Source organism: Acipenser ruthenus, chromosome 34 (genome assembly GCF_902713425.1).
Source record: "Acipenser ruthenus chromosome 34, fAciRut3.2 maternal haplotype, whole genome shotgun sequence".
NCBI classification, from domain to species: Eukaryota; Metazoa; Chordata; class Actinopteri; order Acipenseriformes; family Acipenseridae; genus Acipenser; species Acipenser ruthenus.
In genome coordinates, this window is record NC_081222.1 from 11931165 (window position 1) to 11957753 (window position 26589).

Below are 26589 nucleotides of genomic sequence, written 5' to 3' on the forward strand. Positions count from 1 at the left end.
CTGTGAACAGCCTCCCTCTGTGCAGGTGAGTTATGAAAATAGTGCCACTGCCCCCGAAAGCTTTGAAAAACAAAAACAGAACAGGGAATGGAATTGGCTGAATAACGACAACATAGTGAAACATAAAAACAGGAACGAGGAAACACTGATAGCGGTAAAACAAAACAAACATTTAGTTTGGCCCAGCCCTTTCCTATACTCTAAAAACCCTGGCACTGGGACAAATGGACTCCCTGACACTGTGTGTGGGTGTGTGTGTGAATACACAAGCACAAAGGAATCTAAGGGCTCCAGTGTACCAGCTTAGCTTAATTATTAGCTTAATCATTAGCTTGCGCAATCAACTATATTTAGCCATTGCATTTTTTTTTTTTTTTTAGGTTTTAAAGAGTATCGCCCATATTTTCAAAGCGTTTCCTCAGGTTTTTAATTCATTTTTGAAAGCGTTCAAACGTCTGTTAATTTTACAACTCAGTTCTGTAGAACCCAAAGTTCTCTTCCGTTAGTCAGGAGCTAATCAAAGACTCGCTTTTAAATATACTTCCCCTTTCTTTTTTGTGTCTCAAACTGCCTTTGAGCTTGACAGGAGAACCCCAAAGTACTGGGACTGAGCTGCCTTCCTCGTTCAAATCACGCGAGTGTGACCTTTCAACTCTGCCAGCCCCGCCCACTCTATCTGTCTGTATATAGTGGGCGGAGCTAGCGGAGTTGAAAAGTCACAGAGTCACATGATTTGAGTGAGCAAGGTAGTCCTGGATGCCCAAGAGAGCCTCAAAGCCAGGGAAAAGCAGATTTGTGAATTTAAAAGACAAGTCCACCCTTCTTCATAGCTTCCTGAGGGTTACGCTTAAAAATCTCCATTTCTTCAAGGTTGGTAAATGTTGTTTCTGAACATCGTGAAAGGTTAAACATTGCTTTGAAAAATGAGATGCAAACTAACAAGCTCTCTCTCTCTCTCACACAGTGGAAAGGAGTTTGATGATGTGAAAGCCTGATTTGATAAGAAAAGCCTTGAGTTGCGAAAGCAAACTGAAGAAAACACGCCTGATGCAATGCCCAGCCGCCCCTCTATCGTATCCTTTTAAAAATCCAGCCTCAAAAGCCGGAATGTTTCATCTGCAGGAAAAATGATGTGTCGCCGGACAGGGGGGGGAAATGATGATGTGCAAGAAACAGAATCTAGTTACAGAAATAAACTAGCTTTCTCATTTTTTTTTTAAAGGCTTTATAAGTTAATTGCACAAAGGTGAATGTTTCATTTTTAATTGCAGCGTGTTTTTATTGCTTAACAAACCCCCCCCCCCGTGCATAAACAGATTCCTGGTTGGGTGCCAAGCATAGAGTTCGGTTTCACAAACACGCTTCATTCTCTGAGCTGAAATAGATCAGGCATCCAAGCAACACGAGGGCCGTGACTGAGGGGAGATGCGACCAACGCGAGAAGTAGCTTAACAAACAGCAGGTTCCAATCTCGACCAGTTGTGTTTTTTGAATCCAGATCTCCCTTTCATTGTGAAGAAAAACGTTCCTTATGGAGTGAAAATTAGGGGAGGAGGTACCCCTGCCTGACCCCCCCCCTCCACAGACACACACACACACCGTGACATGAGGTGATCCCTCATTCCTGACCGCTTCCTTTATATAGGGCAGCAGTGTGGAGTAGTGGTTAGGGCTCTGGACTCTTGACTGGAGGGTTGTGGGTTCAATCCCAGGTGGGGGACACTGCTGCTGTACCCTTGAGCAAGGTACTTTACCTAGATTGCTCCAGTAAAAACCCAACTGTATAAATGGGAAATTGTATGTAAAAATAATGTGATATCTTGTAACAATTGTAAGTTGCCTTGGATAAGGGCGTCAGCTAAGAAATAAATAATAATAATAATATAAATTCATTCTGTCGTTTGTCCTGTAGAGGTTGCTATTCCTCAGGATTTGCTGGGTTCCCCTTCAATGATACCCAAGAAAGACAGCGATGGTCACAAGGCGCCCACACATGATGGGTCATCTTCTTCCCAAAGGTCTGCTGTAGCCCTTATAAAAGTTTCCCCACAGTAAAAGACACAGCAAATTGTAATAAAGCACAGGTGTGGTAAAGAACAGGGAAGCATTGTAAAGCACAGAGAAGTCTGGTAAAGCATAGGGAAGCATTGTAAAGCACAGAGAGGTCTGGTAAAGCATAGGGAAGCATTGTAAAGCACAGAGAGGTCTGGTAAAGCACAGGGAAGCATTGTAAAGCACAGAGAGGTCTGGTAAAGCATAGGGAAGCATTGTAAAGCACAGAGAGGTGTGGTAAAGCATAGGGCAGCATTGTAAAGCACAGAGAGGTCTGGTAAAGCATAGGGAAGCATTGTAAAGCACAGAGAGGTCTGGTAAAGCATAGGGAAGCATTGTAAAGCACAGAGAGGTCTGATAAAGCACAGGGAAGCATTGTAAAGCACAGGGAGGTCTGGTATTATTATTATTATTATTTATTTCTTAGCAGACGCCCTTATCCAGGGCGACTTACAATCGCAAGCAAATACAAATACATTCAAGTGTTACAATATAAGTCATACAATAAGAACAAGAAATACAATAATTCTCAAGTGTGACAAACCACAATTCAATAATACAGCAGATAATAGTGAAAGTTACATCAGGATATGATTAAGTAGTGATAGTTACATCAGGATATGATTAAGTACAAAATACTACAGATTAAACACTTGGGAGATTACAATATTCTGAGGTACAGGATTAAATGCAGTAAAATAGGGGGCAGATAAGAGCAAAATAAAGCATATTTAAATGAAGGGTGATAGTGTCCCAGGATACAACAGAGGAGTTCTACAGGTGCTGTTTGAAGAGGTGAGTCTTAAGGAGGCGCCGGAATGTGGTCAGGGACTGGGCAGTCCTGACATCTGTAGGAAGGTCGTTCCACCACTGCGGAGCAAGGGTGGAGAAGGAGCGGGCTCGGGAGGCAGGGGAGCGTAGCGGAGGTAGAGCCAGTCTTCTAGTGCAGGCGGAGCGGAGAGGTCGAGTGGGGGTGTAGGGAGAGATGAGGGTCTGGAGGTAGCTGGGTGCAGTCTGATCAAGGCATCTGTAGGCTAGTACAAGAGTCTTGAACTGGATGCGAGCGGTGATCGGGAGCCAGTGGAGCGAGCGGAGTAGTGGAGTAGCGTGGGCGAAGCGAGGTAGAGAGAACACCAGGCGAGCAGCAGAGTTCTGGATGAGCTGGAGCGGACGGGTGGCGGACGCAGGGAGGCCAGCCAGGAGGGAGTTGCAGTAGTCTAGGCGGGAGAGTACCAGGGCCTGGACCAGGAGCTGGGTAGCATAGTTGGTGAGGAAGGGTCGGATTCTTCGGATGTTGCTCAGGAAGAATCTGCAAGTGCGTGCCAGAGTGGAGATGTGCTGGGAATAAGAGAGGCAGGGGTCCAGGGTGACTCCAAGGTTTTTAGCTGAGGAAGAGGGAGAGAGTGTGGTAGATTCCAGAGGAACAGAGATAGAGAGATCAGAGGAGGGGGAGGAGGAGGGAAAGAAAAGGAGGTCAGATTTAGAGAGGTTGAGTTTGAGGTGATGCGAGTGCATCCAGGAGGAAATAGCAGACAGACAGGTAGAGATACGGGAGGAGATGGTGGAGTCAGAGGTGGGGAAGGAGAGGAAAATCTGAGCATCATCAGCATAGAAATGGTATGAGAAACCATAGGATGCGATGAGGGGGCCCAGGGAGCGGGTGTAGAGAGAGAACAGGAGAGGACCCAAGACTGACCCTTGGGGGACTCCAGTCAAGAGAGGGTGAGGTGTGGAGGTTGCTCCACGCCAGGTTACCTGGTAAGTGCGGTTGGAGAGGTAGGAGGAGAACCAGGCCAGAGCAGTGCCAGAGATCCCCAGGTCAGCAAGAGATGATAGTAGAATAGAGTGATCAACAGTGTCAAAGGCAGCAGAGAGGTCGAGGAGAATTAGGACAGAGGAGAGAGAGGCAGCTCGGGCACACTTAAGTGAGTTGGTGACAGAGAGAAGGGCGGTTTCAGTGGAGTGAGCAGAGCGGAAGCCAGATTGGAGAGGGTCAAGCAGAGAGTGGTTGGACAGGAAAGCAGAGAGCTGGCGGTGTACAGTCCGCTCGAGGGTTTTGGAGAGGAAGGGTAGGAGGGAGACAGGACGGTAGCTCTGGAGGGAGGTGGGGTCGAGGGTAGGTTTTTTGAGGAGGGGAGTGATAGAGGCTTTTTTGAAGGCAGAGGGGAAGATGCCAGAAAGTAGAGAGGTGTTGAGGAGGGAGGAGATGAAGGGGAAGCATTGTAAAGCACAGAGAGGTCTGGTAAAGCATAGGGAAGCATTGTAAAGCACAGAGAGGTCTGGTAAAGCATAGGGAAGCATTGTAAGGCACAGTGAGGTCTGGTAAAGCATAGGGAAGCATTGTAAAGCACAGAGAGGTCTGGTAAAGCATAGGGAAGCATTGTAAAGCACAGAGAGGTCTGGTAAAGCATAGGGAAGCAGGAATGGAACCTCCAGGACCGTGATTGGACAGCTCTGCTCTACTTTGCTGTGTACTATTATTATTATTATTTATTTCTTAACAGACCCTCTCTCCGTCTCTTGATTAAAGACGTTGTATCCCTGCTCCAGTACAGACCTCCTTAACCTAGTTTCTGATCATGACTGCTTTGTAACTGAGGCCTGGCTTCAAGCTTGTTGCTAGTTGTTGTTGTTGAGATGAAAACCTGAGCTGACAGGCCTTGAAGGGATAATCTGTGATTACTGAAAACTGGCAGAGAGAGAGAGAGAGAGGGGGGGGGGGGGGGGGGGGGGAGGGTGCAATGTGGGTCACTCACTGCTCCACAAACTTGTTTACTGCTAGAACCTAGAGTGAACCCAGTCACCATAGCAACCGAGGCCTACTGAAGCAAGGAAGAAAGTGGATTTGAAAGTGCTGTCTTTTTCCACAGCCAATTCATTCTGAATTTGAATTCCAGGAATGTCTATATTTAGAAATGTTTCAAATAGGTCCAGCTTTTACTCTTTCGCCTGTAGTTTCTTATGTTTTGTTTTAATGTATTTGTTCTTGTTAAAAACAAATGTTTTTCTCAGCACGGTTTTCTCTTATAGTTGTGCTGTTAATTAATAATTAATAATAGAATCCTTTTTTTTTTACACAAAGAGTTATAAATACATGGAATAGCTTAGCAGGTGAACTGTCCAAAACAAAGGCAAACAATTAGACTCTCCAAAGTGAAGCAGCTGCTGCTCGGGTTTGTGATGAGTGCAGCTTTTCTCAGACTGTGGAGAACAGCGATCCCCGTCAGACACCAACGACCCTCATCTGTGGAGAGCTGAACCGAATAATCAGATCCCCGGTTTGTGTAGAACCATTGGCAAGCCGAGTCTTCAGTCTGTATTGTTCATGCTTGGCCATCTGGAGAGAGGTTTGTCCCCGCCCCCTTCACTAGCTTCCTGTTATTAACCAATCAGCTGCTCCTCCTGTTGACTGACATGCTTCCAGCCAGTGACATGCAGGGACTGAAGGGAGGTGACCCAAGTAATAACAGACTTTGGAAGCCGAGGCAAGCAAACCCAGTGCAAGGCCAGATTGAAATGAAAATCCACGTTGGCTATAGCGTGTGTTTCTTTCAAAACTGCACCCATGTATTCATGAAAGCTCACAACAGGTAAAGTTTTGATGAGCTGTTAGGTTTTTCTCCCTATGGCCACTCTTCCTTAAATGCGCTTTACTTGCTCTTATCTGCTCCCTATTTTACTGCATTTAATCATGTACTTTAGAGTACTGTAATCTGTCACAAGTGTTATTTAATCTGTAGTATTTTGTATTTAATTATATCCTGATGTAACTATCACTGACACTGTTATCTGCTCCGTTATTGAATCGTATTTTGTCATACTTGTACTTGCTATAACCAAAGTCATTGTATTTATCTTGCTCTTAATTGTATTATTACTTGCACTGTGATTCCTGAAATGTATTTTTGTTTACGACTGTAAGTCGCCCTGGATAAGGGCGTCTGCTAAGAAATAAATAATAATAATAATAATAATAATAATTGAAAAGGTGCTGTCATTTTGAGCACAGCTCCTGCTGTACGCGTGGGAAGCAGTGTTTACTGTGCAGGGCGTGCTGCACTGTTGCACAATTCATGTTTCCTCATCATCTCCACTTCAGTTCTTGGCTGGAGCGCTGGTCTCGCTTGCTGTGTGCCAATCTCTGTTTACTTGGTTAGATAATACTGGCAACACAACCCTGTGCTGTATTACATGGAATTCTCTTAGCAAATTGTTTGTTTTTCCAAGGAATATCTCTATCTACAAAACAGGAACAAAAACTAGAATCAGAGACACGCTGCTTCCCTCCCTCCCAGTCCCTCCTCAGCTCCACTAGAGCCACACTTCCTCCCTCCCTCCCAGTCCCTCCTCAGATCCACTAGAGCCACACTGCTTCCCTCCCTCCCAGTCCCTCCTCAGCTCCACTAGAGCCACACTGCTTCCCTCCCTCCCAGTCCCTCCTCAGCTCCACTAGAGCCACACTGCTTCCCTCCCTCCCAGTCCCTCCTCAGCTCCACTAGAGCCACACTGCTTCCCTCCCTCCCAGTCCCTCCTCAGCTCCACTAGAGCCACACTTCCTCCCTCCCTCCCAGTCCCTCCTCAGATCCACTAGAGCCACACTGCTTCCCTCCCTCCCAGTCCCTCCTCAGCTCCACTAGAGCCACACTGCTTCCCTCCCTCCCAGTCCCTCCTCAGCTCCACTAGAGCCACGCTGCTTCCCTCCCTCCCAGTGCGTCCTCAGCTCCACTAGAGCCACACTGCTTCCCTCCCTCCCAGTCCCTCCTCAGCTCCACTAGAGCCACACTGCTTCCCTCCCTCCCAGTCCCTCCTCAGCTCCACTAGAGCCACACTGCTTCCCTCCCTCCCAGTCCCTCCTCAGCTCCACTAGAGCCACGCTGCTTCCCTCCCTCCCAGTGCGTCCTCAGCTCCACTAGAGCCACACTGCTTCCCTCCCTCCCAGTCCCTCCTCAGCTCCACTAGAGCCACACTGCTTCCCTCCCTCCCAGTCCCTCCTCAGCTCCACTAGAGCCACACTGCCTCCCTCCCTCCCAGTCCCTCCTCAGCTCCACTAGAGACACACTGCCTCCCTATGCTTTACCAGACTTCTCTGTGCTTTACAATGCTTCCCTATGCTTTACCATACCTCTCTGTGCTTTACAATGCTTCCCTATGCTTTACCATGCCTCTCTGTGCCTTTCAATGCTTCCTTATGCTTTACCATACCTCTCTGTGCTTTACAATGCTTCCCTATGCTTTACCAGACCTCTCTGTGCTTTACAATGCTTCCCTATGCTTTACCACACCTCTCTGTGCTGTACAATGCTTCCCTATGCTTTACCAGACCTCTCTGTGCTTTACAATGCTTCCCTATGCTTTACCAGACCTCTCTGTGTTTTACAATGCTTGCCTATGTTTTACCACACCTCTCTGTGCTTTACAATGCTTCCCTATGCTTTACCATGCTTTCACTGTGCTTTACAATGCTTCCCAATGCTTTACCAGACCTCTCTGTGCTTTACAATGCTTCCCTATGCTTTACCAGACCTCTCTGTGCTTTACAATGCTTCCCTATGCTTTACCATACCTCTCTGTGCTTTACAATGCTTCCCTATGCTTTACCAGACCTCTCTGTGCTTTACAATGCTTCCCTATGCTTTACCATGCTTTCACTGTGCTTTACAATGCTTCCCAATGCTTTACCAGACCTCTCTGTGCTTTACAATGCTTCCCTATGCTTTACCAGACCTCTCTGTGCTTTACAATGCTTCCCTATGCTTTACCATACCTCTCTGTGCTTTACAATGCTTCCCTATGCTTTACCAGACCTCTCTGTGCTTTACAATGCTTCCCTATGCTTTACCATGCTTTCACTGTGCTTTACAATGCTTCCCAATGCTTTACCAGACCTCTCTGTGCTTTACAATGCTTCCCTATGCTTTACCACACCTCTCTGTGCTTTACAATGCTTCCCTATGCTTTACTATACCTCTCTGTGCTTTACAATGCTTGCCTATGTTTTACCACACCTCTCTGTGCTTTACAATGCTTCCCTATGCTTTACCATGCTTTCACTGTGCTTTACAATGCTTCCCAATGCTTTACCAGACCTCTCTGTGCTTTACAATGCTTCCCTATGCTTTACCAGACCTCTCTGTGCTTTACAATGCTTCCCTATGCTTTACCATACCTCTCTGTGCTTCACAATGCTTCCCTATGCTTTACCACACCTCTCTGTGCTTTACAATGCTTCCCTATGCTTTACCAGACCTCTCTGTGCTTTACAATGCTTCCCTATGCTTTACCACACCTCTCTGTGCTTTACAATGCTTCCCTATGCTTTACCAGACCTCTCTGTGCTTTACAATGCTTCCCTATGCTTTACCACACCTCTCTGTGCTTTACAATGCTTCCCTATGCTTTACCACACCTCTCTGTGCTTTACAATGCTTCCCTATGCTTTACCACACCTCTCTGTGCTATACAATGCTTCCCTATGCTTTACCAGACCTCTCTGTGCTTTACAATGCTTCCCTATGCTTTACCAGACCTCTCTGTGCTTTACAATGCTTCCCTATGCTTTCCCATGCTTTCACTGTGCTTTATTACACTTTGCTATGATTTCACTGTGGGGTTTTTATAGAGATTACCTGGAAAACCCAGAAATGAATTCTACTTTTATTAAATAAACATGTAAGAATTCCCAGAAAATGTTACGTAAAATAATAATCTGAACGAGCCGTGGGCTTGGTTCTAGTTTAATGCAGCAGTTCAGAGAATAAAGTGCACTTCCTTCAGTGAAGTCACAACAGGAACGTTCAGTGCCTTTGTGAAAACTGCCATTTCAGGAACAAAAGCAGGTTAGGATTAGACTGGATACAGGGGCGTTTGGGTTCGGTCCCAGAACTTGAAAACTCCCCAGGCTGTACCGGCTCTGTAGCTTTGCCTGTCGAGACTAGTCACACAGTGTAAACTACAAACTGAGAAACGCTGGGCACACTTCAGCGATGTGAATGCAGTCACTTGAAACGGTCAAAGTCCTCAGTCTCTGTGCGATTATTTCCAGGTCATCTCTCACACCTGTGCTTCCTAGGTCCACTTGAACTGTTGGGTCAGGCGACAGGGGGAAGCAGCTGGTGGAGAAAGACAGCAAAGAATCCATTGGGGAGAATGTTACTCTCTGGGTGACCAAGGAGGTGCAAGGCTCTCTGAAAGCAAGGCTTGCAAACAGCGATTTCTGTAGTACCAGATATAAAATACAAACGCATGTGTTTCTTTCAAAACTGCACATTTGAGGAGGATGTATTAATGGAAGTTCTGAGATCAATCAGCTGCCAGGAAACGGGCGAGCACTGATGAGCAGAATCGGTTCGTCCCATTGGTAGATGCTCATGTTGGTAATCATTTAAATACTTCTTAATGACTGATAACTCCTTGTCATGAGTCTGAGTCAATTCAGAGCACATTTACAGTAAACACTCACAGTAATTTCACAGTATTCTCATGCATTTCCCATGATTCTACTATACTGTCGTTTACCTATGCTTTACCAGACCTCTCTGTGCTTTACAATGCTTCCCTATGCTTTACCAGACCTCTCTGTGCTTTACAATGCTTCCCTATGCTTTACCAGTCCTCTCTGTGCTTTACAATGCTTCCCTATGCTTTACCATCCCTCTCTGTGCTTTACAATGCTTCCCTATGCTTTACCAGACCTCTCTGTGCTTTACAATGCTTCCCTATGCTTTACCAGACCTCTCTGTGCTTTACAATGCTTCCCTATGCTTTACCAGACCTCTCTGTGCTTTACAATGCTTCCCTATGCTTTACCAGACCTCTCTGTGCTTTACAATGCTTCCCTATGCTTTACCAGACCTCACTGTGCTTCACAATGCTTCTCTATGCTTTACCAGACCTCACTGTGCTTTACAATGCTTCCCTATGCTTTACCAGACCTCTCTGTGCTTTACAATGCTTCCCTATGCTTTACCAGACCTCTCTGTGCTTTATCACACTTTGCAATGCTCGTCCTATGGTCAGGGGAATTAATCTTGCATATCTAAGTATGGAATGCGTTTCAGGGTTGGCATTTGTTCACAGCAGCCACTCGATATAAAAACAGAGAGATCGGTGGAAACGGTTTCTACACTTTTAACAGAAGTGTAACATTGGCAAACATTCTTCTGTCGCTCGAAGTTTGCCGTTGCATTTATTTACATTATTTTAGTATTTCTAAAAGAATAAAACCTTTTTATTTTGACCGACTTGCATCGCCGCATATTTCAAAGCAGTGAGTCGCAACCGTTTTTTTTTCTCCCATTCCGAGACACTCCGCATTGCGGGGTGGGGTTTGTCTTTCAAGGTCATGACCGAGCAGCTGTATCATTTTTATAATCTCCCCGTCCCCCATCCCCCATCGCACACAATGTAACTCTTGCGATATTGCAACTTCACAACCCATGAACTCCGCAGTACTTAGAACACGCTGGTATTGTGCAAACCCAGACAGCAAAGCACCCGAAGCAGCCCCCCCCCCCCGTCAGATAACACAGGGAGGAGTGTAGAGGGTGGATTAAACTCAGCGACCTACACTGAGACAATCCTCAGCGCGTCTGTTTTTGATGCGAATTTGCATGCAGTTCACGTAACTCCGCGAGTGTCTAGAATGAGCAGAGCGCTAGACCAGTCCTGTGCGTGTTTAGCTTACTACCGCTGAACTGGTTTCCAGTGCTGTGCAGCTGACCCGTGTGGGTAGGATCTGTAAAGCACATGAGCAGCCGTTTTACTACATGCAGCCAAAGTATGTGTGGCTTTGTGTTGTGGGTTCAATCCCAGGTGGGGGACACTGCTGCTGTACCCTTGAGCAAGGTACTTTACCTAGATTGCTCCAGTAAAAACCCAACTGTATAAATGGGTAATTGTATGTAAAAGTAATGTGATATCTTGTAACAATTGCAAGTCGCTCTGGATAAGGGCGTCTGCTAAGAAATAAATAATAATAATAATAATAATAATAATAATAATAATAATAATAATAATAATAATAACAACAATTCACCCCGAAGAAACCTCAACTCGCAGATCCATTAGCAGACCTACGGCAAGCCACGTGATCATATAGCGATATCTGAAATTCATTTTCAGATATCAACACTAGATACAGAGATATCTTGAAATAGATTGATAAGTAAGATATCTTAAAATAGTATTAATATGTCTTTAAATAGTACTAAGATATCTCTTGTGATTCCAGCAAGGGCAACACAATGGCGCTGCACAGTACAGTGGCCTGGACTGGTAGCGCATGCCTGTGTCTGTATTGCTATCGTAATGGATCGCCAGCTATGTGGCTAATTCATAAGGCTTATACTACCCTCTAGTGTTGAATTCTTGTAATAGCACATCCCTTTTCAATGTACATTAACACAGGGTCTGTTTTGAGTTATTTATTTTTTTGTTGTCAAAGGGTCATTTAAAGACGAGTGTTTTGTTTCTAGTTTTGAACCGCCAACAGTTTTTATTTTACCTGTTGCACGACAGTATTTTTTTTTGCAGGCCAGGATTTCAACACATTTATCGTTGCCAATACCTCCATCTTGTGGCAGGATGTGGTATCGCTGCCACACACAAAAAAAGTTGTCTAGTCAATATCTACAAAAAGGCTTTCGTGCTTCACCAGAGGAATGTTCCTTCGGGTCAGATCAGCATTATGGCGCAGTATGTCGTTTAAAGAAATGCTCTGTGGACTGAAATTAAAACCCGAACACAGGTTCAAGACTTTGCCACGTTAAACCACCGTCTGTGAGGCACAAGCACTTCAGAAAACGTGCAAGCAAAGGGGAGGTTGTGAGCGGTAATTCAAAATGATGAAACCACAGCGCTCCCTGGAAGTTGTGAAATATAGTGAAAGCTCCTTTTGTGTACGACTTCCTTCCCCTTTCTCTGCCAGATGTTGCAAGTGCCACATGGTTACAGAGACAGCATCCTTTGAGACTCGACCTACACTTCTGATTTCCATCTGCAAGTCAAATTGATCGCTCTAATTGTGGATTAACTTCATCAGCAACCGAAGAACCCAGATTCTAACGGAGATGTTTTCCTACAAGGTTCTGTTGATGCTCCACTGTGCAGCGATGGTAGCAGGTAAGTGACGATGCAATGCTCCTCAGATAAGGGGCAGCAGTGTGGAGTAGTGGTTAGAGCTCTGGACTCTTGACCGGAGGGTCGTGGGTTCAATCCCAGGTGGGGGACACTGCTGCTGTACCCTTGAGCAAGGTACTTTACCTAGATTGCTCCAGTAAAAACCCAACTGTATAAATGGGGAATTGTATGTAAAAAATACTGTGATATTTTGTAACAATTGTAAGTCGCCCTGGATAAGGGTGTCAAAAATATAAATAAAAAACCAGGTGTGCTGAGCAGCATTAATTCTACTGGATGTGGTACTATCCCAGCTTCTCATAGTAAAACCATAGCAAAGTGTAAGAGTGCAGTCAAAGCATAGGTAAGCATGGTGAAGCTCAGAGAGATATAATAAACGCAGTAAACTAATGCACAGCATAACCATGAGCAAACTGCAAAATTGAAAATGTGCTTGTTGTTGACATACAGTTTTCAGTTGCTCACATAACACCCTAATGAATCCCTTTCCTGAGCAACGTATTCATTTTTTGAGCTGGTACTGAAACCTCATGAACCCTGATGACTGTGCATCGGGTTCCAGGGACCTTGCTACTCCAGGCAATCATTTTTAATTTCCTCTGTGCTTCTGACCAGCGATTTCCAAGCTAAGGAAAATCCCTAACAGAGAACCAGATATGCTTAAAACATCTTGCAGTAACATCTGGTTCTTTCAAAACTGCACATTTGAAACCTACAGTGTCTAGCAAATGGAAGAAGTGGAAGCCAGTTAAGGTTGATGAAATTATTTTCTTAGCTGCAATCACTGAGGATCTTCTTTCCAAACAGGGGACCCCAGTCTCCCAGCCGCAGGAATCCTCCTGGCCCCCGGCCCACGCTCTCTTTCCTTGGGAGGCTCCTTGGAGATTGTGTGCGTGGCTCCTCAGGAGTTCTCTGGAGGTGTTTTCCAGCTGTTCAAGGAGCGGACGTACCTCCGCAGTGTGGATCACCGGGGCAAGAAGCAGCAAGAGGCCAGGTTCACCCTCTCACATCTCACCCGCTCTGACGAGGGCAACTACTGCTGTCGGTACCAAGCCCTGCGCACTGAGCGCTGGGACAACAGCCCCTTCAGCCCCTACCTGCGCATCACCCTCACTGACATCACAGGTAGCTTTATTACAAATACTACAGCAACTGCAGTAGAGTACAGCAAGGGGGGCTCTTATGCTCTCTGAACAGCCTCTCTCTGCTCTGTGCTGGTGGAGCAGAGAAAGAGAAAGGGAGGCTCTTATACTGTCTGAACAGCCTCCCTCTGCTCTGTGCTGGTGGAGCAGAGAAAGAGAGGCTCTTATACTCTCTGAACAGCCTCCCTCTGCTCTGTGCTGGTGGAGCAGAGAAAGAGAAAGGGAGGCTCTTATACTCTCTGAACAGCCTCCCTCTGCTCTGTGCTGGTGCAGCAGAGAAAGAGAAAGGAAGGCTCTTATACTCTCTGAACAGCCTCCCTCTGCTCTGTGCTGGTGGAGCAGAGAAAGAGAAAGGGAGGCTCTTATACTCTCTGAACAGCCTCCAGAGAAACAGAAAAGAGGGGCTTTTAACTCACATAAAAACACTTTTGAAACAGACTTTAAAAAAGTGTAAACTTCATGACAAATGATAAAGTGAATTGTTATTATTTTTCATCACCTTTTCATGTTTTAGGAGCCCCTATCCCTCCTGAACCAACCAGCCCTCCCTCCATTACAGGTAAATACACACACGACACTAAAACTATTAAACAAACACATTTTCTTATTTTATTTTTTGTTGCCAAATAAGGCTTGTAAATGAGCAGGAGGCTGCTAACCTCTTGTGGAGTGCTCATGCGTGTGGCGGTTTAGAGTTTTTTTTTTTACCAAGAACACTCTTCCGTTAAGAGCTGTGGTTCAGTTCCTCTCATCCATCAAAGCGACTGTGCTGGGTGAGCCCACACCACACTGAGCACTGAATCACAATCAAAGCAGCCAACGACAAAAAAACAAACAACGAAAAAGAGCCCCACCCATCATCTGAATCGCTGCTGAAGTTCAGTGATGCGCCACCTGGGTTTAATTAGGACCTGGGGAGCAGGGGACAGCACAGGGGAGCAGGGGGCAGCACAGGGGAGCATGGGGCAGCACAGGGGAGCAGGGGGCAGCACAGGGGAGCAGGGAACAGCACAGGGGAGCAGCGTACAGCACAGGGGAGGAGGGTGCAGCACAGGGGAGCAGGGTACAGCACAGGGGAGCAGGGTGCAGCACAGGGGAGCAGGGGGCAGCACAGGGGAGCAGGGTGAAGCACAGGAGAGCAGGGTGCAGCACAGGGAGGCAGGATGCAGCACAGGGGAGCAGGGTGCAGCACAGGGGAGCAGGGTGCAGTACAGGGGAGCAGGGTGCAGCACAGGGAGGCAGGGTGCAGCACAGGGGAGCAGGGTGCAGCACAGGGGAGCAGGATGCAGCACAGGAGAGCAGGGTACAGCACAGGGGAGCAGGGTGCAGCACAGGGGAGCAGGGTACAGCACAGGGGAGCAGGGTACAGCACAGGGGAGCAGGGTGCAGCACAGGGGAGCAGGGTACAGAACAGGAGAGCAGGGTGCAGCACAGGGGAGCAGGGTACAGCACAGGGGAGCAGCGTACAGCACAGGGGAGCAGGGCACTGAACAGATCCCCCTAGACACCTTCCAGCACCTTGTAGAGTCTATGCCATGTTGTGTCAAGGCTGTGATCAGGACAAACAGTGGCATATACATAACACTTGCAGACACAGGTAGTTTCACAATGACTCTGTACGCCGTACGCACGACTCACAGGCTGAGACTGAAACTCTGCTGGCAAAAGTGAGACGGTTAAAAACAAAGGTTTCATATCGATTCAGCAGCAAGAATACCCTTTAGGACAGGAGATGAGCTTTTTACTTACAGGTGGAGTATTTACTGTTTCACCTCGTATGTCAAATTCTTTGCAGGTTCATTTTTCCTACACTAATTTGCATTTTATTCAGCATGTTTCCTTTATTGAAGTTTCCCACAGTAAATCATAGCAAAGTGTATCAGCGCTCAGAGAAAGCATTGTAAAAGCCCTGAGAGGTAAGGGCAAATGCATGGTACAGACCTGGATAAAGCATGGGGGGGACAAACTGAACATTTACATGGTAAACTTTTATGAGGGATAGCAACACAGAGATGTGATGAATATTAATAGATGATATGGTTTGTAGTTTAGTTTCTAGGTGGGTGAAAAGGGATTGAATAATATAGTACAAAATAAAATTCACTTTTCATGCCACTTATTTTTCCCTTCCTTTTCATATTTTAGGAGCTCCTATCCCCCGTAAACCAAGCAACTCTCCCTCCATTACAGGTAAATTTGAGAATTTCACAGTAAGATCTGGGTAATGTTCCATAGCCATAAAATGTAATCCGATTACATGCTGATTACAGTTACAAGTTACTGAACAATGTAATCGGATTACTTTGCTTTACACGCCAACACTGGCGACACAGCATTGCGTGGAACAGGCTCCTCTCCCACTACAGCTTCTTGTCGTGTTGCTCAGGTCGCTTGCCGATGCCCTCCCTCACAGTCCGGGGCGCGACGGGGGTGCTAGCGAAGGGGGGCAGCGTGTCTCTGGAGTGCGTGGCCCCTGCTAACTTCCCCGGGGCCCATTTCCTGCTGTACCGCGGTGACTCTACCAACCCTGTGTCCTCTAACCAAGCCCTGGCGACGCAGCACAGCGCCAGCTTCCCTCTGCCCAGCCTGGAGAACTCGGACGCGGGGGAATACCGCTGCCAGTACCGCCTGCAGATGAGCCAGCGCTGGAGGGAGTCTGAGCTCAGCCCGGCAGTGCACCTCATCCTCAAGGGTAAGATCGCCTTCTTCAGCTGGTGGAGTGACGAACAACGACGCGTGTTCAGAGTGCAGCTCTGGCCAAAAGTTTTGCATCACTTTCCGTTATTATTAGTTTATTTAGCAGACGCCTTTATCCAAGGCGACTTACAGAGACTAGGGTGTGTGAACTGTGCATCAGCTGCAACAACGTCTCACTCAAAAGACGGAGCACAAGGGGGTTAAGTGACTTGCTCAGGGTCACACAGTGAGTCAGTGGCTGAGGTGAGATTTGAACCGGGGACCTCCTGGTTACAAGCCCTTTTCTTTAACCACTGGACCACACAGCCTCCTTTCAGCAACCATACAGACTTAAAACGGTTGCTTGAATTATTTGTATTTATTTTGTTTCCCTTGAAAACCCCAGTTAAAACCCTCTCTTCCATTGCAGGTGTCACCTCTCCTCCTACCACCCCTCCCTTCCTCTCAGGTAAAGAATGACACCCCATCGAACTCTGTATTGCATTAATACCTGGTTCTGTGTGTGGGGATGGGAGGAGGCCAGCTGTATCCACACACACTGCTGATAAACAGCTGGATAGCCCTTAACCCGTTCAGTCCTGAATTCTTTTTTCCGAGCTCAAGACTGCGAAATGAAGTTATCTTATTGAAAAAGGAACAACTCAATTGAGTATACATGTGAAAAAAAAGGTTGGCATATATTTTATAGGAGTCCCGCGAGGCTCCAATGTGTTTTTTGACAGCGTGCATTTACCTGCGACGCTAACAAAACACCAGGACTCAAAGGGAGATCATTTTTGCTCTTCAAAAACCGGGGGAAAGGATTTAAAATGAGCAAGAAGTCCCACATGTCTAGTGGTTCCAGACAAAGCTGTCAGTTTTTCTACGCTTCGCAGTTCAGCAGTTCATTTTTAAACAGGAATGCTGAATTCACCCCCGTTTCTCCTGTCGTTTAGGTCCAAACTGGCCTCTGCTGGCTGGTTCTGTGGCCGCGGCCATTCTGTTTGCTGCGTTCCTGGCTGTCCTGGGCTTTGTGGTTTACCGGAGAGGTAGGTATCGCTTGTTCGGGATGCAGTCCCCTGCCGAGTGTAGTGGAGGCAGCCGTGCGTATGCATGCCACACTTCAACTGATTGAGAATATCCCATTCTGAGGATGTGTGGGGGTGTCCTTTCATCCACCTGTCTGTATGTCACGCTTACAGTCTCGCAGGTACCGTGATAATCGCATCTCAGAATGTCAGGACTCTTGCTGTTTCGTCATACCGACAGCTCTGATTTAGAATGGACCTCTGTCTCTTATTGCAAGTCCTCAAGCATTGCGTTCTTTCTTCGGGTCTGTTGAAGGTGCTTGGACAGGGAGTTTGAAGGCTGCTCTTCAGAGACAGTTGTCCGCCACAGAGATACATGTTTCGCAGGCTAGATCGTTGTCTTTATAGAGGGGAGTGCCAGCACCAGTGTAAAGCTGTTTATTCCTTCTAATCAAACAAAAGAATCTTCATCCAAAGACCACTAGATGGCGTCGGCTCTTCTAGAAAGACACTGGCCGGTCTAGCCTGTGTTACGTACGTCTATGGCATGGAGAAATGAACTCCTAAACTTTGAGAACCTGCAGCAGGAATGATAAGAGGGGCAGTTAAAAACAGACAGACAAAGGAAACGACAGTTTTGTCTGGCATGTTTAGCATCTTCTCTAGACAGTTCAAGCACCCCTCAAGCAAGCTTGATTGCAATTCAACGTTGTGAGCCTTGCAATGTCATTGAGGGTTTTTTTTTTTTAATAAGCATGTAAAGGTTTCTGATTTCTTTCTTTCTTTCTTTCTTCACCAGTAAAGTCTGCGAGGGATAAAAAGCGCAGGTACGTACTTGAAAGTTTGGAACATTTTCAAGGGTCTTTTATTCTTTTTTTTTTTTTTTTTACCAGCAATTTCCTGTGTTTATTTATTGAATTATTTTTTTTCACCCAAGCATGTGAAAATACCGATTTACACCAAGAAGATCCACGACTTTACTTTCGGTAGACAAAATAGAAACTGAAAAAAAAAAATCTAGATATGTTTTGATTCAAATAGCTCTGGCCCTGGTTGCTGTGCTGTGGTTTTGCTTGTGTGTGTGTGTGTGTGTGAGTGAGGCAGGGTGGAGGCGATCACACACTGCAAGCCTTTTAACCACAACAGACTTGGGTTCGCACGAGCATTGAGTCTTGCGCCAGAATCAGCTCTCACACTGTGCACTGTAATAAATCTCCCCCTAGTGGCTGAGGAGTTAATGACACGGACATCAGCATTAGACCCGCACTGACCTCCTGAATACTGAGCTTGCTCTTGAGTCCAGTGCCAAGGCGTTAGTCTTTGAACCGGATGGTTTGCAGTTCATGTCCAGCCCATGCTTTACCATTCAGCTCAACGTTAATCAGAACAACACTGTCAGATATTTAGAAGCGTCATTTAAAACAGTTTGATATGGGCACCATTGGTCTAGAGCAGGGCTGACCAAACCCTCCTCCTGGAGAGCCACAAGCCAGCAGGCTTTCTAGGACCAGAGCTGACCCCTCCTGATTGAACTGATCAACAACTTGCATTCTTTAGAAATGGATGCAATTCAGGGTTAGGTGGGATTTGAACCGGGGACCTCCTGGTTACAAGCCCTTTTCTTTAACCACTGGACCGCACAGCCTCCTGTGTACTGCAGTGCACACCGCTATCAAGGGTAGCTTCACGCACCTGATCACAGACGTTTCTTTTTGAGGTTCCCCTGAGTGTTTCTTAGTAATTGATATCATTCCGAGCGGGTGATAATGCTCCAGCAGCAGTTTATCGTGTTTCTCTAAAGCTACCCGGCTTTGAGTTTGTATGGAGAATCCTAACTGCCAGCACGGAACAGCCTTCCTCGTTGTAACTTTGCCAGCTGATTTGAAGGGTCAGTTATCACATATAAAACATTAGGGTTACCCAGTATGAATCGTATTTTGTCACACTTGTACTTGCTAGAACCAAAGTAATTGTATTTATCTTGCTCTTAATTGTATTAATACTTGTACTGTGATTCTTGAAATGTATTTTTGTTTACGACTGTAAGTCGCCCTGGATAAGGGCGTCTCCTAAGAAATAAATAATAATAATAATAATAATCATGAACCAACAGTGCTACATTGAAACATACGAAAGGAAACACGAGAAATTCTCTGACAAGCGTTTCGACGAGGAGTCTTTGCAGATCAGTCTAGAAACGTTTGTTTCTTTTGGGGATTTCTAAATATAAACCTAGCAAAAACAAGTGTGATAAAACAGCACAGTTAAAAAAAACTGTAAAAAATGACCCAGCAAGTGCAACAGTATCTGAAAGCAGGGCTTGCAAACAGAGATTTCTTTAGCCAAGTGTAGTATAGGAGGCTGTGTGGTCCAGTGGTTAAAGAAAAGGGCTTGTAACCAGGAGGTCCCCGGTTCAAATTCCACCTCAGCCACTGACTTACTGTGTGTGACCCTGAGCAAGTCACTTAACCTCCTTGGGCTCCGTCTTTCGGGTGAGACGGAGTTGTAAGTGACTCTGCAGCTGATGCATAGTTCACACACCCTAGTCTCTGTAAGTCGCCTTGGATAAAGGTGTCTGCTAAATAAACAAATAATACCAGATAGCATGTTTTTTTTTCAAGTGCCCATCACAGCAGCTACGAAACAGAAATCCATGTTCACATTCCTGTGCATCGTTTTGTCTTGCTATCCCAGGGATGCTGCTCCGTACTGGAATAATTTCCACAATGCTGACAACATCATCGGTAGGTCGCGTCATTCCTGCTGTGTGTGAGAAGTCACGTCACGCATGCCGGTGGGTTGAAACAACACCTCGGGATCTCTTCCTGGTCTCGCTACAGAAAGCTACGCTAACCATTGGATTGCAATCCTTTTTAACGTCTCAAAAGCTCTGCCGCTTTCCAGTAGTTTGTATTAACATTGTTTAAAGTTATGGAGAGTGTCAGATTTTGGGGATACACTGTATGAGGGTGTCTATATATTTGTCCATCTGTGCTGTACAGCTGTGGCCAAAAAGTATTGCATCACCTAGAATTTTAGGATTGATTTATTTTTTTAAAAAAACAATATGAACACAATTTAGATATTTTATTTAACATCGTGTAATCAAAGAAGCTACAAAATGGCATCGCAGAAGTCTACCGGAAGGAAGCCTTAATACTTGTACATTATTTCATGTTAGATTTGCAAAATGCTACATCTTTCCATTACTGTCAGTTTTTTTTATTAAGTATATGGAAAGCTACAAAGCAGTGTGTGATTCAATATGTTAACATAACATTATTCAGCAGGTTTTATTCCACTTCATGAAGCAAAATCAGTTCATTGATGCAAAACTTTTGGCCAGAGCTGTCTGTATTGCTAAACTTATTATATAAATACAAAAAAATACGTTTTAAGTGACAGCGAGAGCTGACGAAGCCGAAGAAGACGGGAGATTGTCATTTAAGACCAGCACTGTGCTCTTACTTCACCCATGTTGTGACAGGCTTTCCAGCACACACTGCTGAACTGGTACAGGAGGCGGGTTCACTTCAGACAGCACAGGTAGCACCACCACTGGGCAGGTCCGTGGGGTGCTGAGGGTTCAAAAGTTCCCTGAAACAGCCTAATATGTCTTGGATCTGTGGATCTCAATCCTGGTCCAGGGGACCCCTCCTGTGTGCAGTTACTTTTTTCCAACTCAATTAAACTAACAATTTTAGGGCAGCAGTATGGAGTAGTGGTTAGGGCTCTTGACCGGAGGGTCATGGGTTCAATCCCAGGTGGGGGACACTGCTGCTGTACCCTTGAGCAAGGTACTTTACCTAGATTGCTCCAGTATAAACCCACCTTATAAATGGGTAATTGTATGTAAAAATAACGTGATATCTTGTAACAATTGTAAGTCGCCCTGGATAAGGGCGTCTGCTAAGAAATAAATAATAATAATAATAATAATAATAATAATAATAATAATAATTAGCCTAATCAAAGCAATGATTTGAACGAGATGGAGATTTCAAGTTATGTATGACACTGAATAGAACTTGAAATCTCCAGCTTCTTATAAGCTGAAGAATGGTTTCAAAATGTGATTAACCAAAATTGTTAGCTCAATTGAGTGTTCGTTTAAGTAAGTAAGAGGTCAGTTTGAACAAAACCCAGCAGACACAAGCCCATGAGCAGGGCTGTGAACCACTGCTTTAGAACTGAAGAAAGATCACTGTTCTTTGTGACTAAAACCACTGACATGTGAATTGTGAAAGATAATCAGGACGATTACAGTATGAACACATGTGAAGTGACACCATGCATTTCTTGTGTCCTTTTCTTTTTCAAGTATACAAACATTTCTAACAGTAACCTTTGTTTTAAACCCTTTCAGCTATTTTGTATTTATTTTGTTCACAAAAGCCATACTCGTGTTTAATATGCTGTCAAATAAACTTGCTGTGTGTGTGGCATAGTAATGAGATCACTGAAAGCACATGAAATAGTGTCATTCGTGGGGTTAGTGTTGTTGATTTCTAACTGAAGAGATTCATGTTTACAGCAGTTTTCATTTTGTTGGTTTAGCAGAAATGGACATGCAGGTTGCCACAGAATGGTCATCTTTGTATTGGAAATTACAGAGTTGTGTAATGGTGTTCAGAATGACCACTACACAATTTCACTGGAATACATACAAAAAATGAAGAGATTAAACACATGTCACATAGTCAACAGCCATCACTGCAGTTGTTTTGGTTTTAATCACAAAGGACAGTGACTCTTCAAAACTTGTAAAGGATATCTAATGTACCGGGCTGTTTCAGGGAACTTTTGAACCCTCAGCACCCCACGGAGCTGCCCAGTGGTGGCGCTACCTGTGCTGTCTGAAGTGAACCCGCCTCCTGTACCAGTTCAGCAGTGTGTGCTGGAAAGCCTGTCACAACATGGGTGAAGTAAGAGCACAGTGCTGGTCTTAAATGACAATCTCCCGTCTTCTTCGGCTTTGTCGGCTCTCACTGCCACTTAAAATGTATTTTTTTGTATTTAATTTCCGTTGTTTTTTTAACTGGACGGGTGATTTAAAATATATATTTGTATATACAGTGGAAAGTATGATTGTAGACCTCTGTGTGTACCTTGTATCTTTATTTAAGCAGAAATTGGATTTTATTCTTTTAGTTTACCGGCCTTTGCAGCAGTTCAGATTTCGACTTTACATCGCCATCTTATCTCCCAGAACAGCAAAACCGGAAGTAACTTCCTGACCGAAAACTAAACCATAAAATATCTTTGACTAAACTCTTACAGAGTGAGTCCGACTTGTAAAACATTAAGGCTTCTACAGTAGTATTACAATAAATAAAAGTGACCGATTCTCTTACAATATACGAATAAAAAACTAAATAAAGCGGTTCATCTATTAACGGGCCTCGTTTGGGGAGGCTGATACACACTTTCCCCCGAAATTTATTGAACCCAACGATGTACAGTAAAATACACACACACACACATTATATATATATATATAATTAAGACGTGCATTATTTTTTTTTATTACTATGTTACAAGTGAGTCTGAATACTAAGGTTCATACATTGTGTTGAGTTTGAAAAACAGTCGGACTGACGGACACAAATAAACGCTGTAAACCGGATTCATTCTCCTGCGTCTTTTTGAGAACTTGTACTGTATAATAATTTCTAGCACAAAACAAAACAGACCTCTAAACCAGGGATGCTACATATATATTTGACTCCTCCCAACATAAGGCGGCTAAATAAATGAAGTTTAACATAGATAGCACTAGCTTTAACTTCTCCTACAGAACCTACACCGATTTCAAACACCATTTCCATCGCTTCACACCAATTTAAATCAATTATCAATACTGTCTAAGTATTAAGCTTCTAAACACGCACTTACTATCAGTAATCAAGGGGCATTCAGCGTATTTCATAAGGTGTATTTGCAAAAAAAAATAACTGCATCTTACCGTAAACTTTCGACTATCTATACGGGGCTCAGATTGGCAGGAAGAATGGACTTTGGAAGCATTGTCTCCTCACATGACCTTGAAATGCAACTAAAACCGGTATTTTGGACTTTGGTGATTTGCAACAGGACCGTCACAGACTTGTTTATCTGTGTATCTGAAAACTTTTTCAGAAGTTAAAAAGAACCCGCTTTCACTGAAAATGAAATAATCTGGCAACACAAACAGAGTTCTGAAAGGTGGGTTTGTTCAGTCCAAGGAAGTATGTTCTGACTGTAGCATCACAGTTATCAAATCCTCACAAAACCACGGTGCGTGAAAACAGAGAAAATATTTTGCCATAAGTTCTAAAATCAGATTCGGATCAAGCTATTTTTTTAATAGATAACAGCAAATAAATGTAGAAATTGTGAAGAGGATGTTCCAGGGAAGGGAATGAGGGATTCAGAGTTTTCCTCGGCTGCGGTGTGGGGGGGGGGTCAGCTCAGAGGGAAGAAATGAAGTTAAACCCACCCGCTCTTCTCTCACAAATATTTTTTTTGTGTTGGTCAGAGCAATTTCTTATGAGGGTTTGGGCATTTTATTTTGGTTGAGGCTTAGCCTCCCCAAGCCTCTCTATGATAATAATCACGCGGTTGCTATTGCTATAGACTACGATAAACATGTTATAACGCTGTTATTATCATTACACGTTTGTAATTATTGTTTTGTTTGATGTTTGGTGTATTTATTGAAGAGAGGTAGTGCGTCGCTTTACAGTTCACTGTGCGGTCACTCCTCGGATCGTTCATAACAAGCCACAAGGGTGAACGAACTTTCTGACGTTCTGAAAAAACGAACCACGCATGCGCGAAGAAAAGTCCAACTAACTCTCGATAACTACTTGATCGATTTTGTTGGTTCCCCCAAAAAGGCGCGGCTGCATAAGTAGGCATTTAAACTCGCAGCCGTGTTTTAGTTATTTGACCACCAAAAAAAAAAAAAAAAAAGTCTTAAGAATTTGTAAAAACTGATTTTTATTCCATTATCTAACTTTAAAACTACTGAACGGATTTTTCTCAATACCAAAATAAATAAATAAATAAATAAATAAATAAATAAATAAATAAATTCTCCGTGACACGGACACCAAGCGTGCCAAATGAAGGCCCGGTCGGTTTTGAAACGGCCGAGAAAACAACATACCCCTCAAAATCGGGTTCAAACAAGAAACCCGTGTGTCACTCTTACTAGGCTGTAGAGCGGCTATATGGACTTTCTGTTTCTCCACGTCATGCAGCGCGGCGATGGGGGTGGGTGGCACACACACGCTTGTTAGATTGTTTTTGCAGAGTGGGTGTAGTTTCTTAAATTATTAGAATGAATGCACAAATACTGTTTTTTTTTTTCATTTTCAGAACTGTCCTTTAGAGATCCCCGCCTAGATCTGCAGGTAATGCGAATTTTCAGTTTCAGTTTTTTTAGGGTACAAGTCCTTTAATAACCAAAACGCCAGGAAGACCCGCTACTGTCATCTTTTCATCTTTACGTCTTTGTTGCATGCGACATATACAAAGGCGCGTTACAAACGCCGAGACGTGTATTTATTGTCATTTTTTCGTGTTTGTTGTTGTGCAGGACGGGGTGGTGACAGAGAAATCTTTAAACACGCCTCCGGAGCCGGTTACCCACGCCAGGAAGAGAAGCAACTCCCTTTCAAGCCCCGCAACGCCGGTGTTCTCCACGTTTAAAAATCATCCCTTCTAAAAAAAATAAAATACAGGCAGGGTTACCGCGTGGCTCACTGCCAAGCTCCTCCCGCATGTGCTCAATTAGATTAAGCTCTGTGTGCCGACTGAGAAGGGAACCACGCTATGTGCGTGGAACCAGCAACGCAATGACAAGAAATGTAACAAAACTTCAATGAAAAAATATGTTTATTATGGACCCCAAACTCTTTCTTTCCCTTCTTTTTCGGCTGGAGAGATTTCATTATTTGAACCTGTGGTCGCAGCTCATGGCATTAAGTGCTGGGATCAGCCTGGCTGCTCTCCTCGGTGCTGTGATTCAATCCTGTAGCAGTTTGGTAGAAATATCAAATGGTTCCTTGCTTGATTATCTTGCAATAGATGTATATTTTTTATAAAGGGGACACAGTTAGCCTAACCTTAGCTTCCTGTGCCCTGTGTTCCTTCGTGGATCAGGGGCACCCTATCCATCTCCTAACTCTGTATATTCCCACTCGTTCGCTCAGATCAGAACATGCAGAACCTTTAGTTTTAAAAAGATTCATCTTAAATCATGTGGAGATGGAGCTTCCTGCTGATGTGCGGAACTCGATGACGTCAGACAGCTTGAGACGCTTCTTTCAAGTCTAAATTGAAAACATACCTTTTTCTAATGTGCTTGTATATACTTGGTTGTAGCCGGAGTGTATTGTATATTTGAGATCTCTTGAGCCTTTTAATGATTATCTGTCCTTGTATGTGTTATATATATATATCTCTGTAAGAAGGTATATTGTATTTAATGGGTATTTACTGTGCTTTGTAAAATATGTAAATGCTTTTAAAAAAAACAGAGGCTATTTTTTAAAAAATATATAGACAACAAGATTTTTTTGGGGGAGTATTAGCGTTTTGAGAATTTGTTTACATCTATTTTTTGGCGTCAATTGCAACAAAAAACAAACGAAATTCGAAAAAGATTTCAGCTCGAAACGTTTGCCATTGAATTTCAGTTTTTTTATGTTTCCCTTTTAATGTTTCTGTTTGCAATACAGATTTCTATCTGCACCATAGAGTCTATTGTGTTAGATGGAAACTGAAATTGTGTTTTACATTAATACATGGAGAATAAAGTTTGAATATATATATGTGTGTGTGTGTGTGTGTGTGTGTGTGTGTGTGTGTGTGTGTGTGTGTGTGTGTGTGTGTTATAGTATTGCATGTATTTACAAAAAAATAAAACATCCTGTTTGTAATGTATAATTATGGTACAATCATTTTTTCATTAACATTATTTTTATTTTGTAAAGAAAACTGAATGTGGAGCCTAATGGAGTAATGTGAATTCCTGTCACGTCAAACAGGCAGGGTTAAGATAAGTGGCCAGCTGATGCAATACCCGGTTTGTCCACCAGAGGCAGATACACACGCCCTTTGTATAATTAACATTTCTATCTCTGTAGATTACATTGCAAGAGATCTGTAAGTATTTCAAGATATCTCTACATCATCTACTGACATCTTTAAATCTGTGATCCTTTTGACAGCTTCTTAAATGAATTTACAGATATCTTGAAATTATTGTCTACAGTCACAGAAAGTCATTTTGAATTCTCTTCTAATGAAACGAATGAAGGGGAAGCTGGAATTAAGCTGTATTCCTTACTGATGTGACTGGGGGGAGTGTTGCAGGGGGGGCAGGTTAGTGGTTACACTCAGGTGTACCAGCTGTACTTTGACAGAGAGATATTCACGCTCTTCTGAGGTCACAGGGGAGCTTGAAGCTTTTTTAAAAAGTTCCAGGCGATGCGACGACGAAACAGAAACCGATTTAAAACAGTGATTCTAAACCGGAAGAACAGCACTTGACTTCAGATGAACTT

The 26589-nt window shown here is 44.2% G+C and overlaps 2 protein-coding genes across 2 annotated transcripts in view; both read left to right on the top strand.

The window, feature by feature from the left end:
- Nucleotides 1–26589, top strand: part of LOC131705011 (Kruppel-like factor 1) — a 134922-nt gene that overhangs the window by 42518 nt on the left and 65815 nt on the right. The gene's annotated exons all lie outside the window — the stretch shown is intronic.
- On the top strand, nt 731–25913 carry LOC117966863 (uncharacterized). Its single transcript, XM_059006885.1, has 13 exons — nt 731–870; nt 965–2018; nt 11978–12171; nt 12997–13314; nt 13846–13890; nt 15477–15521; nt 15718–16023; nt 16438–16476; nt 16964–17056; nt 17832–17862; nt 19730–19779; nt 24398–24432; nt 24618–25913. The coding sequence occupies exons 3-13, from the start codon at nt 12120–12122 to the stop codon at nt 24744–24746; spliced, it is 1143 nt and encodes a 380-aa protein (XP_058862868.1). The 5' UTR covers nt 731–870; nt 965–2018; nt 11978–12119; the 3' UTR covers nt 24747–25913.

Bases quoted from the DNA above. Each gene is read 5' to 3' on its own strand.
- LOC117966863 (XM_059006885.1), top strand. From the start codon at position 12,120: ATGTTTTCCTACAAGGTTCTGTTGATGCTCCACTGTGCAGCGATGGTA. The intron at 13,315-13,845 runs GTAGCTTTATTA...TTCATGTTTTAG, and splicing joins CACCCTCACTGACATCACAG to GAGCCCCTATCCCTCCTGAA. The intron at 17,863-19,729 runs GTACGTACTTGA...TTGCTATCCCAG, and splicing joins GCGAGGGATAAAAAGCGCAG to GGATGCTGCTCCGTACTGGA.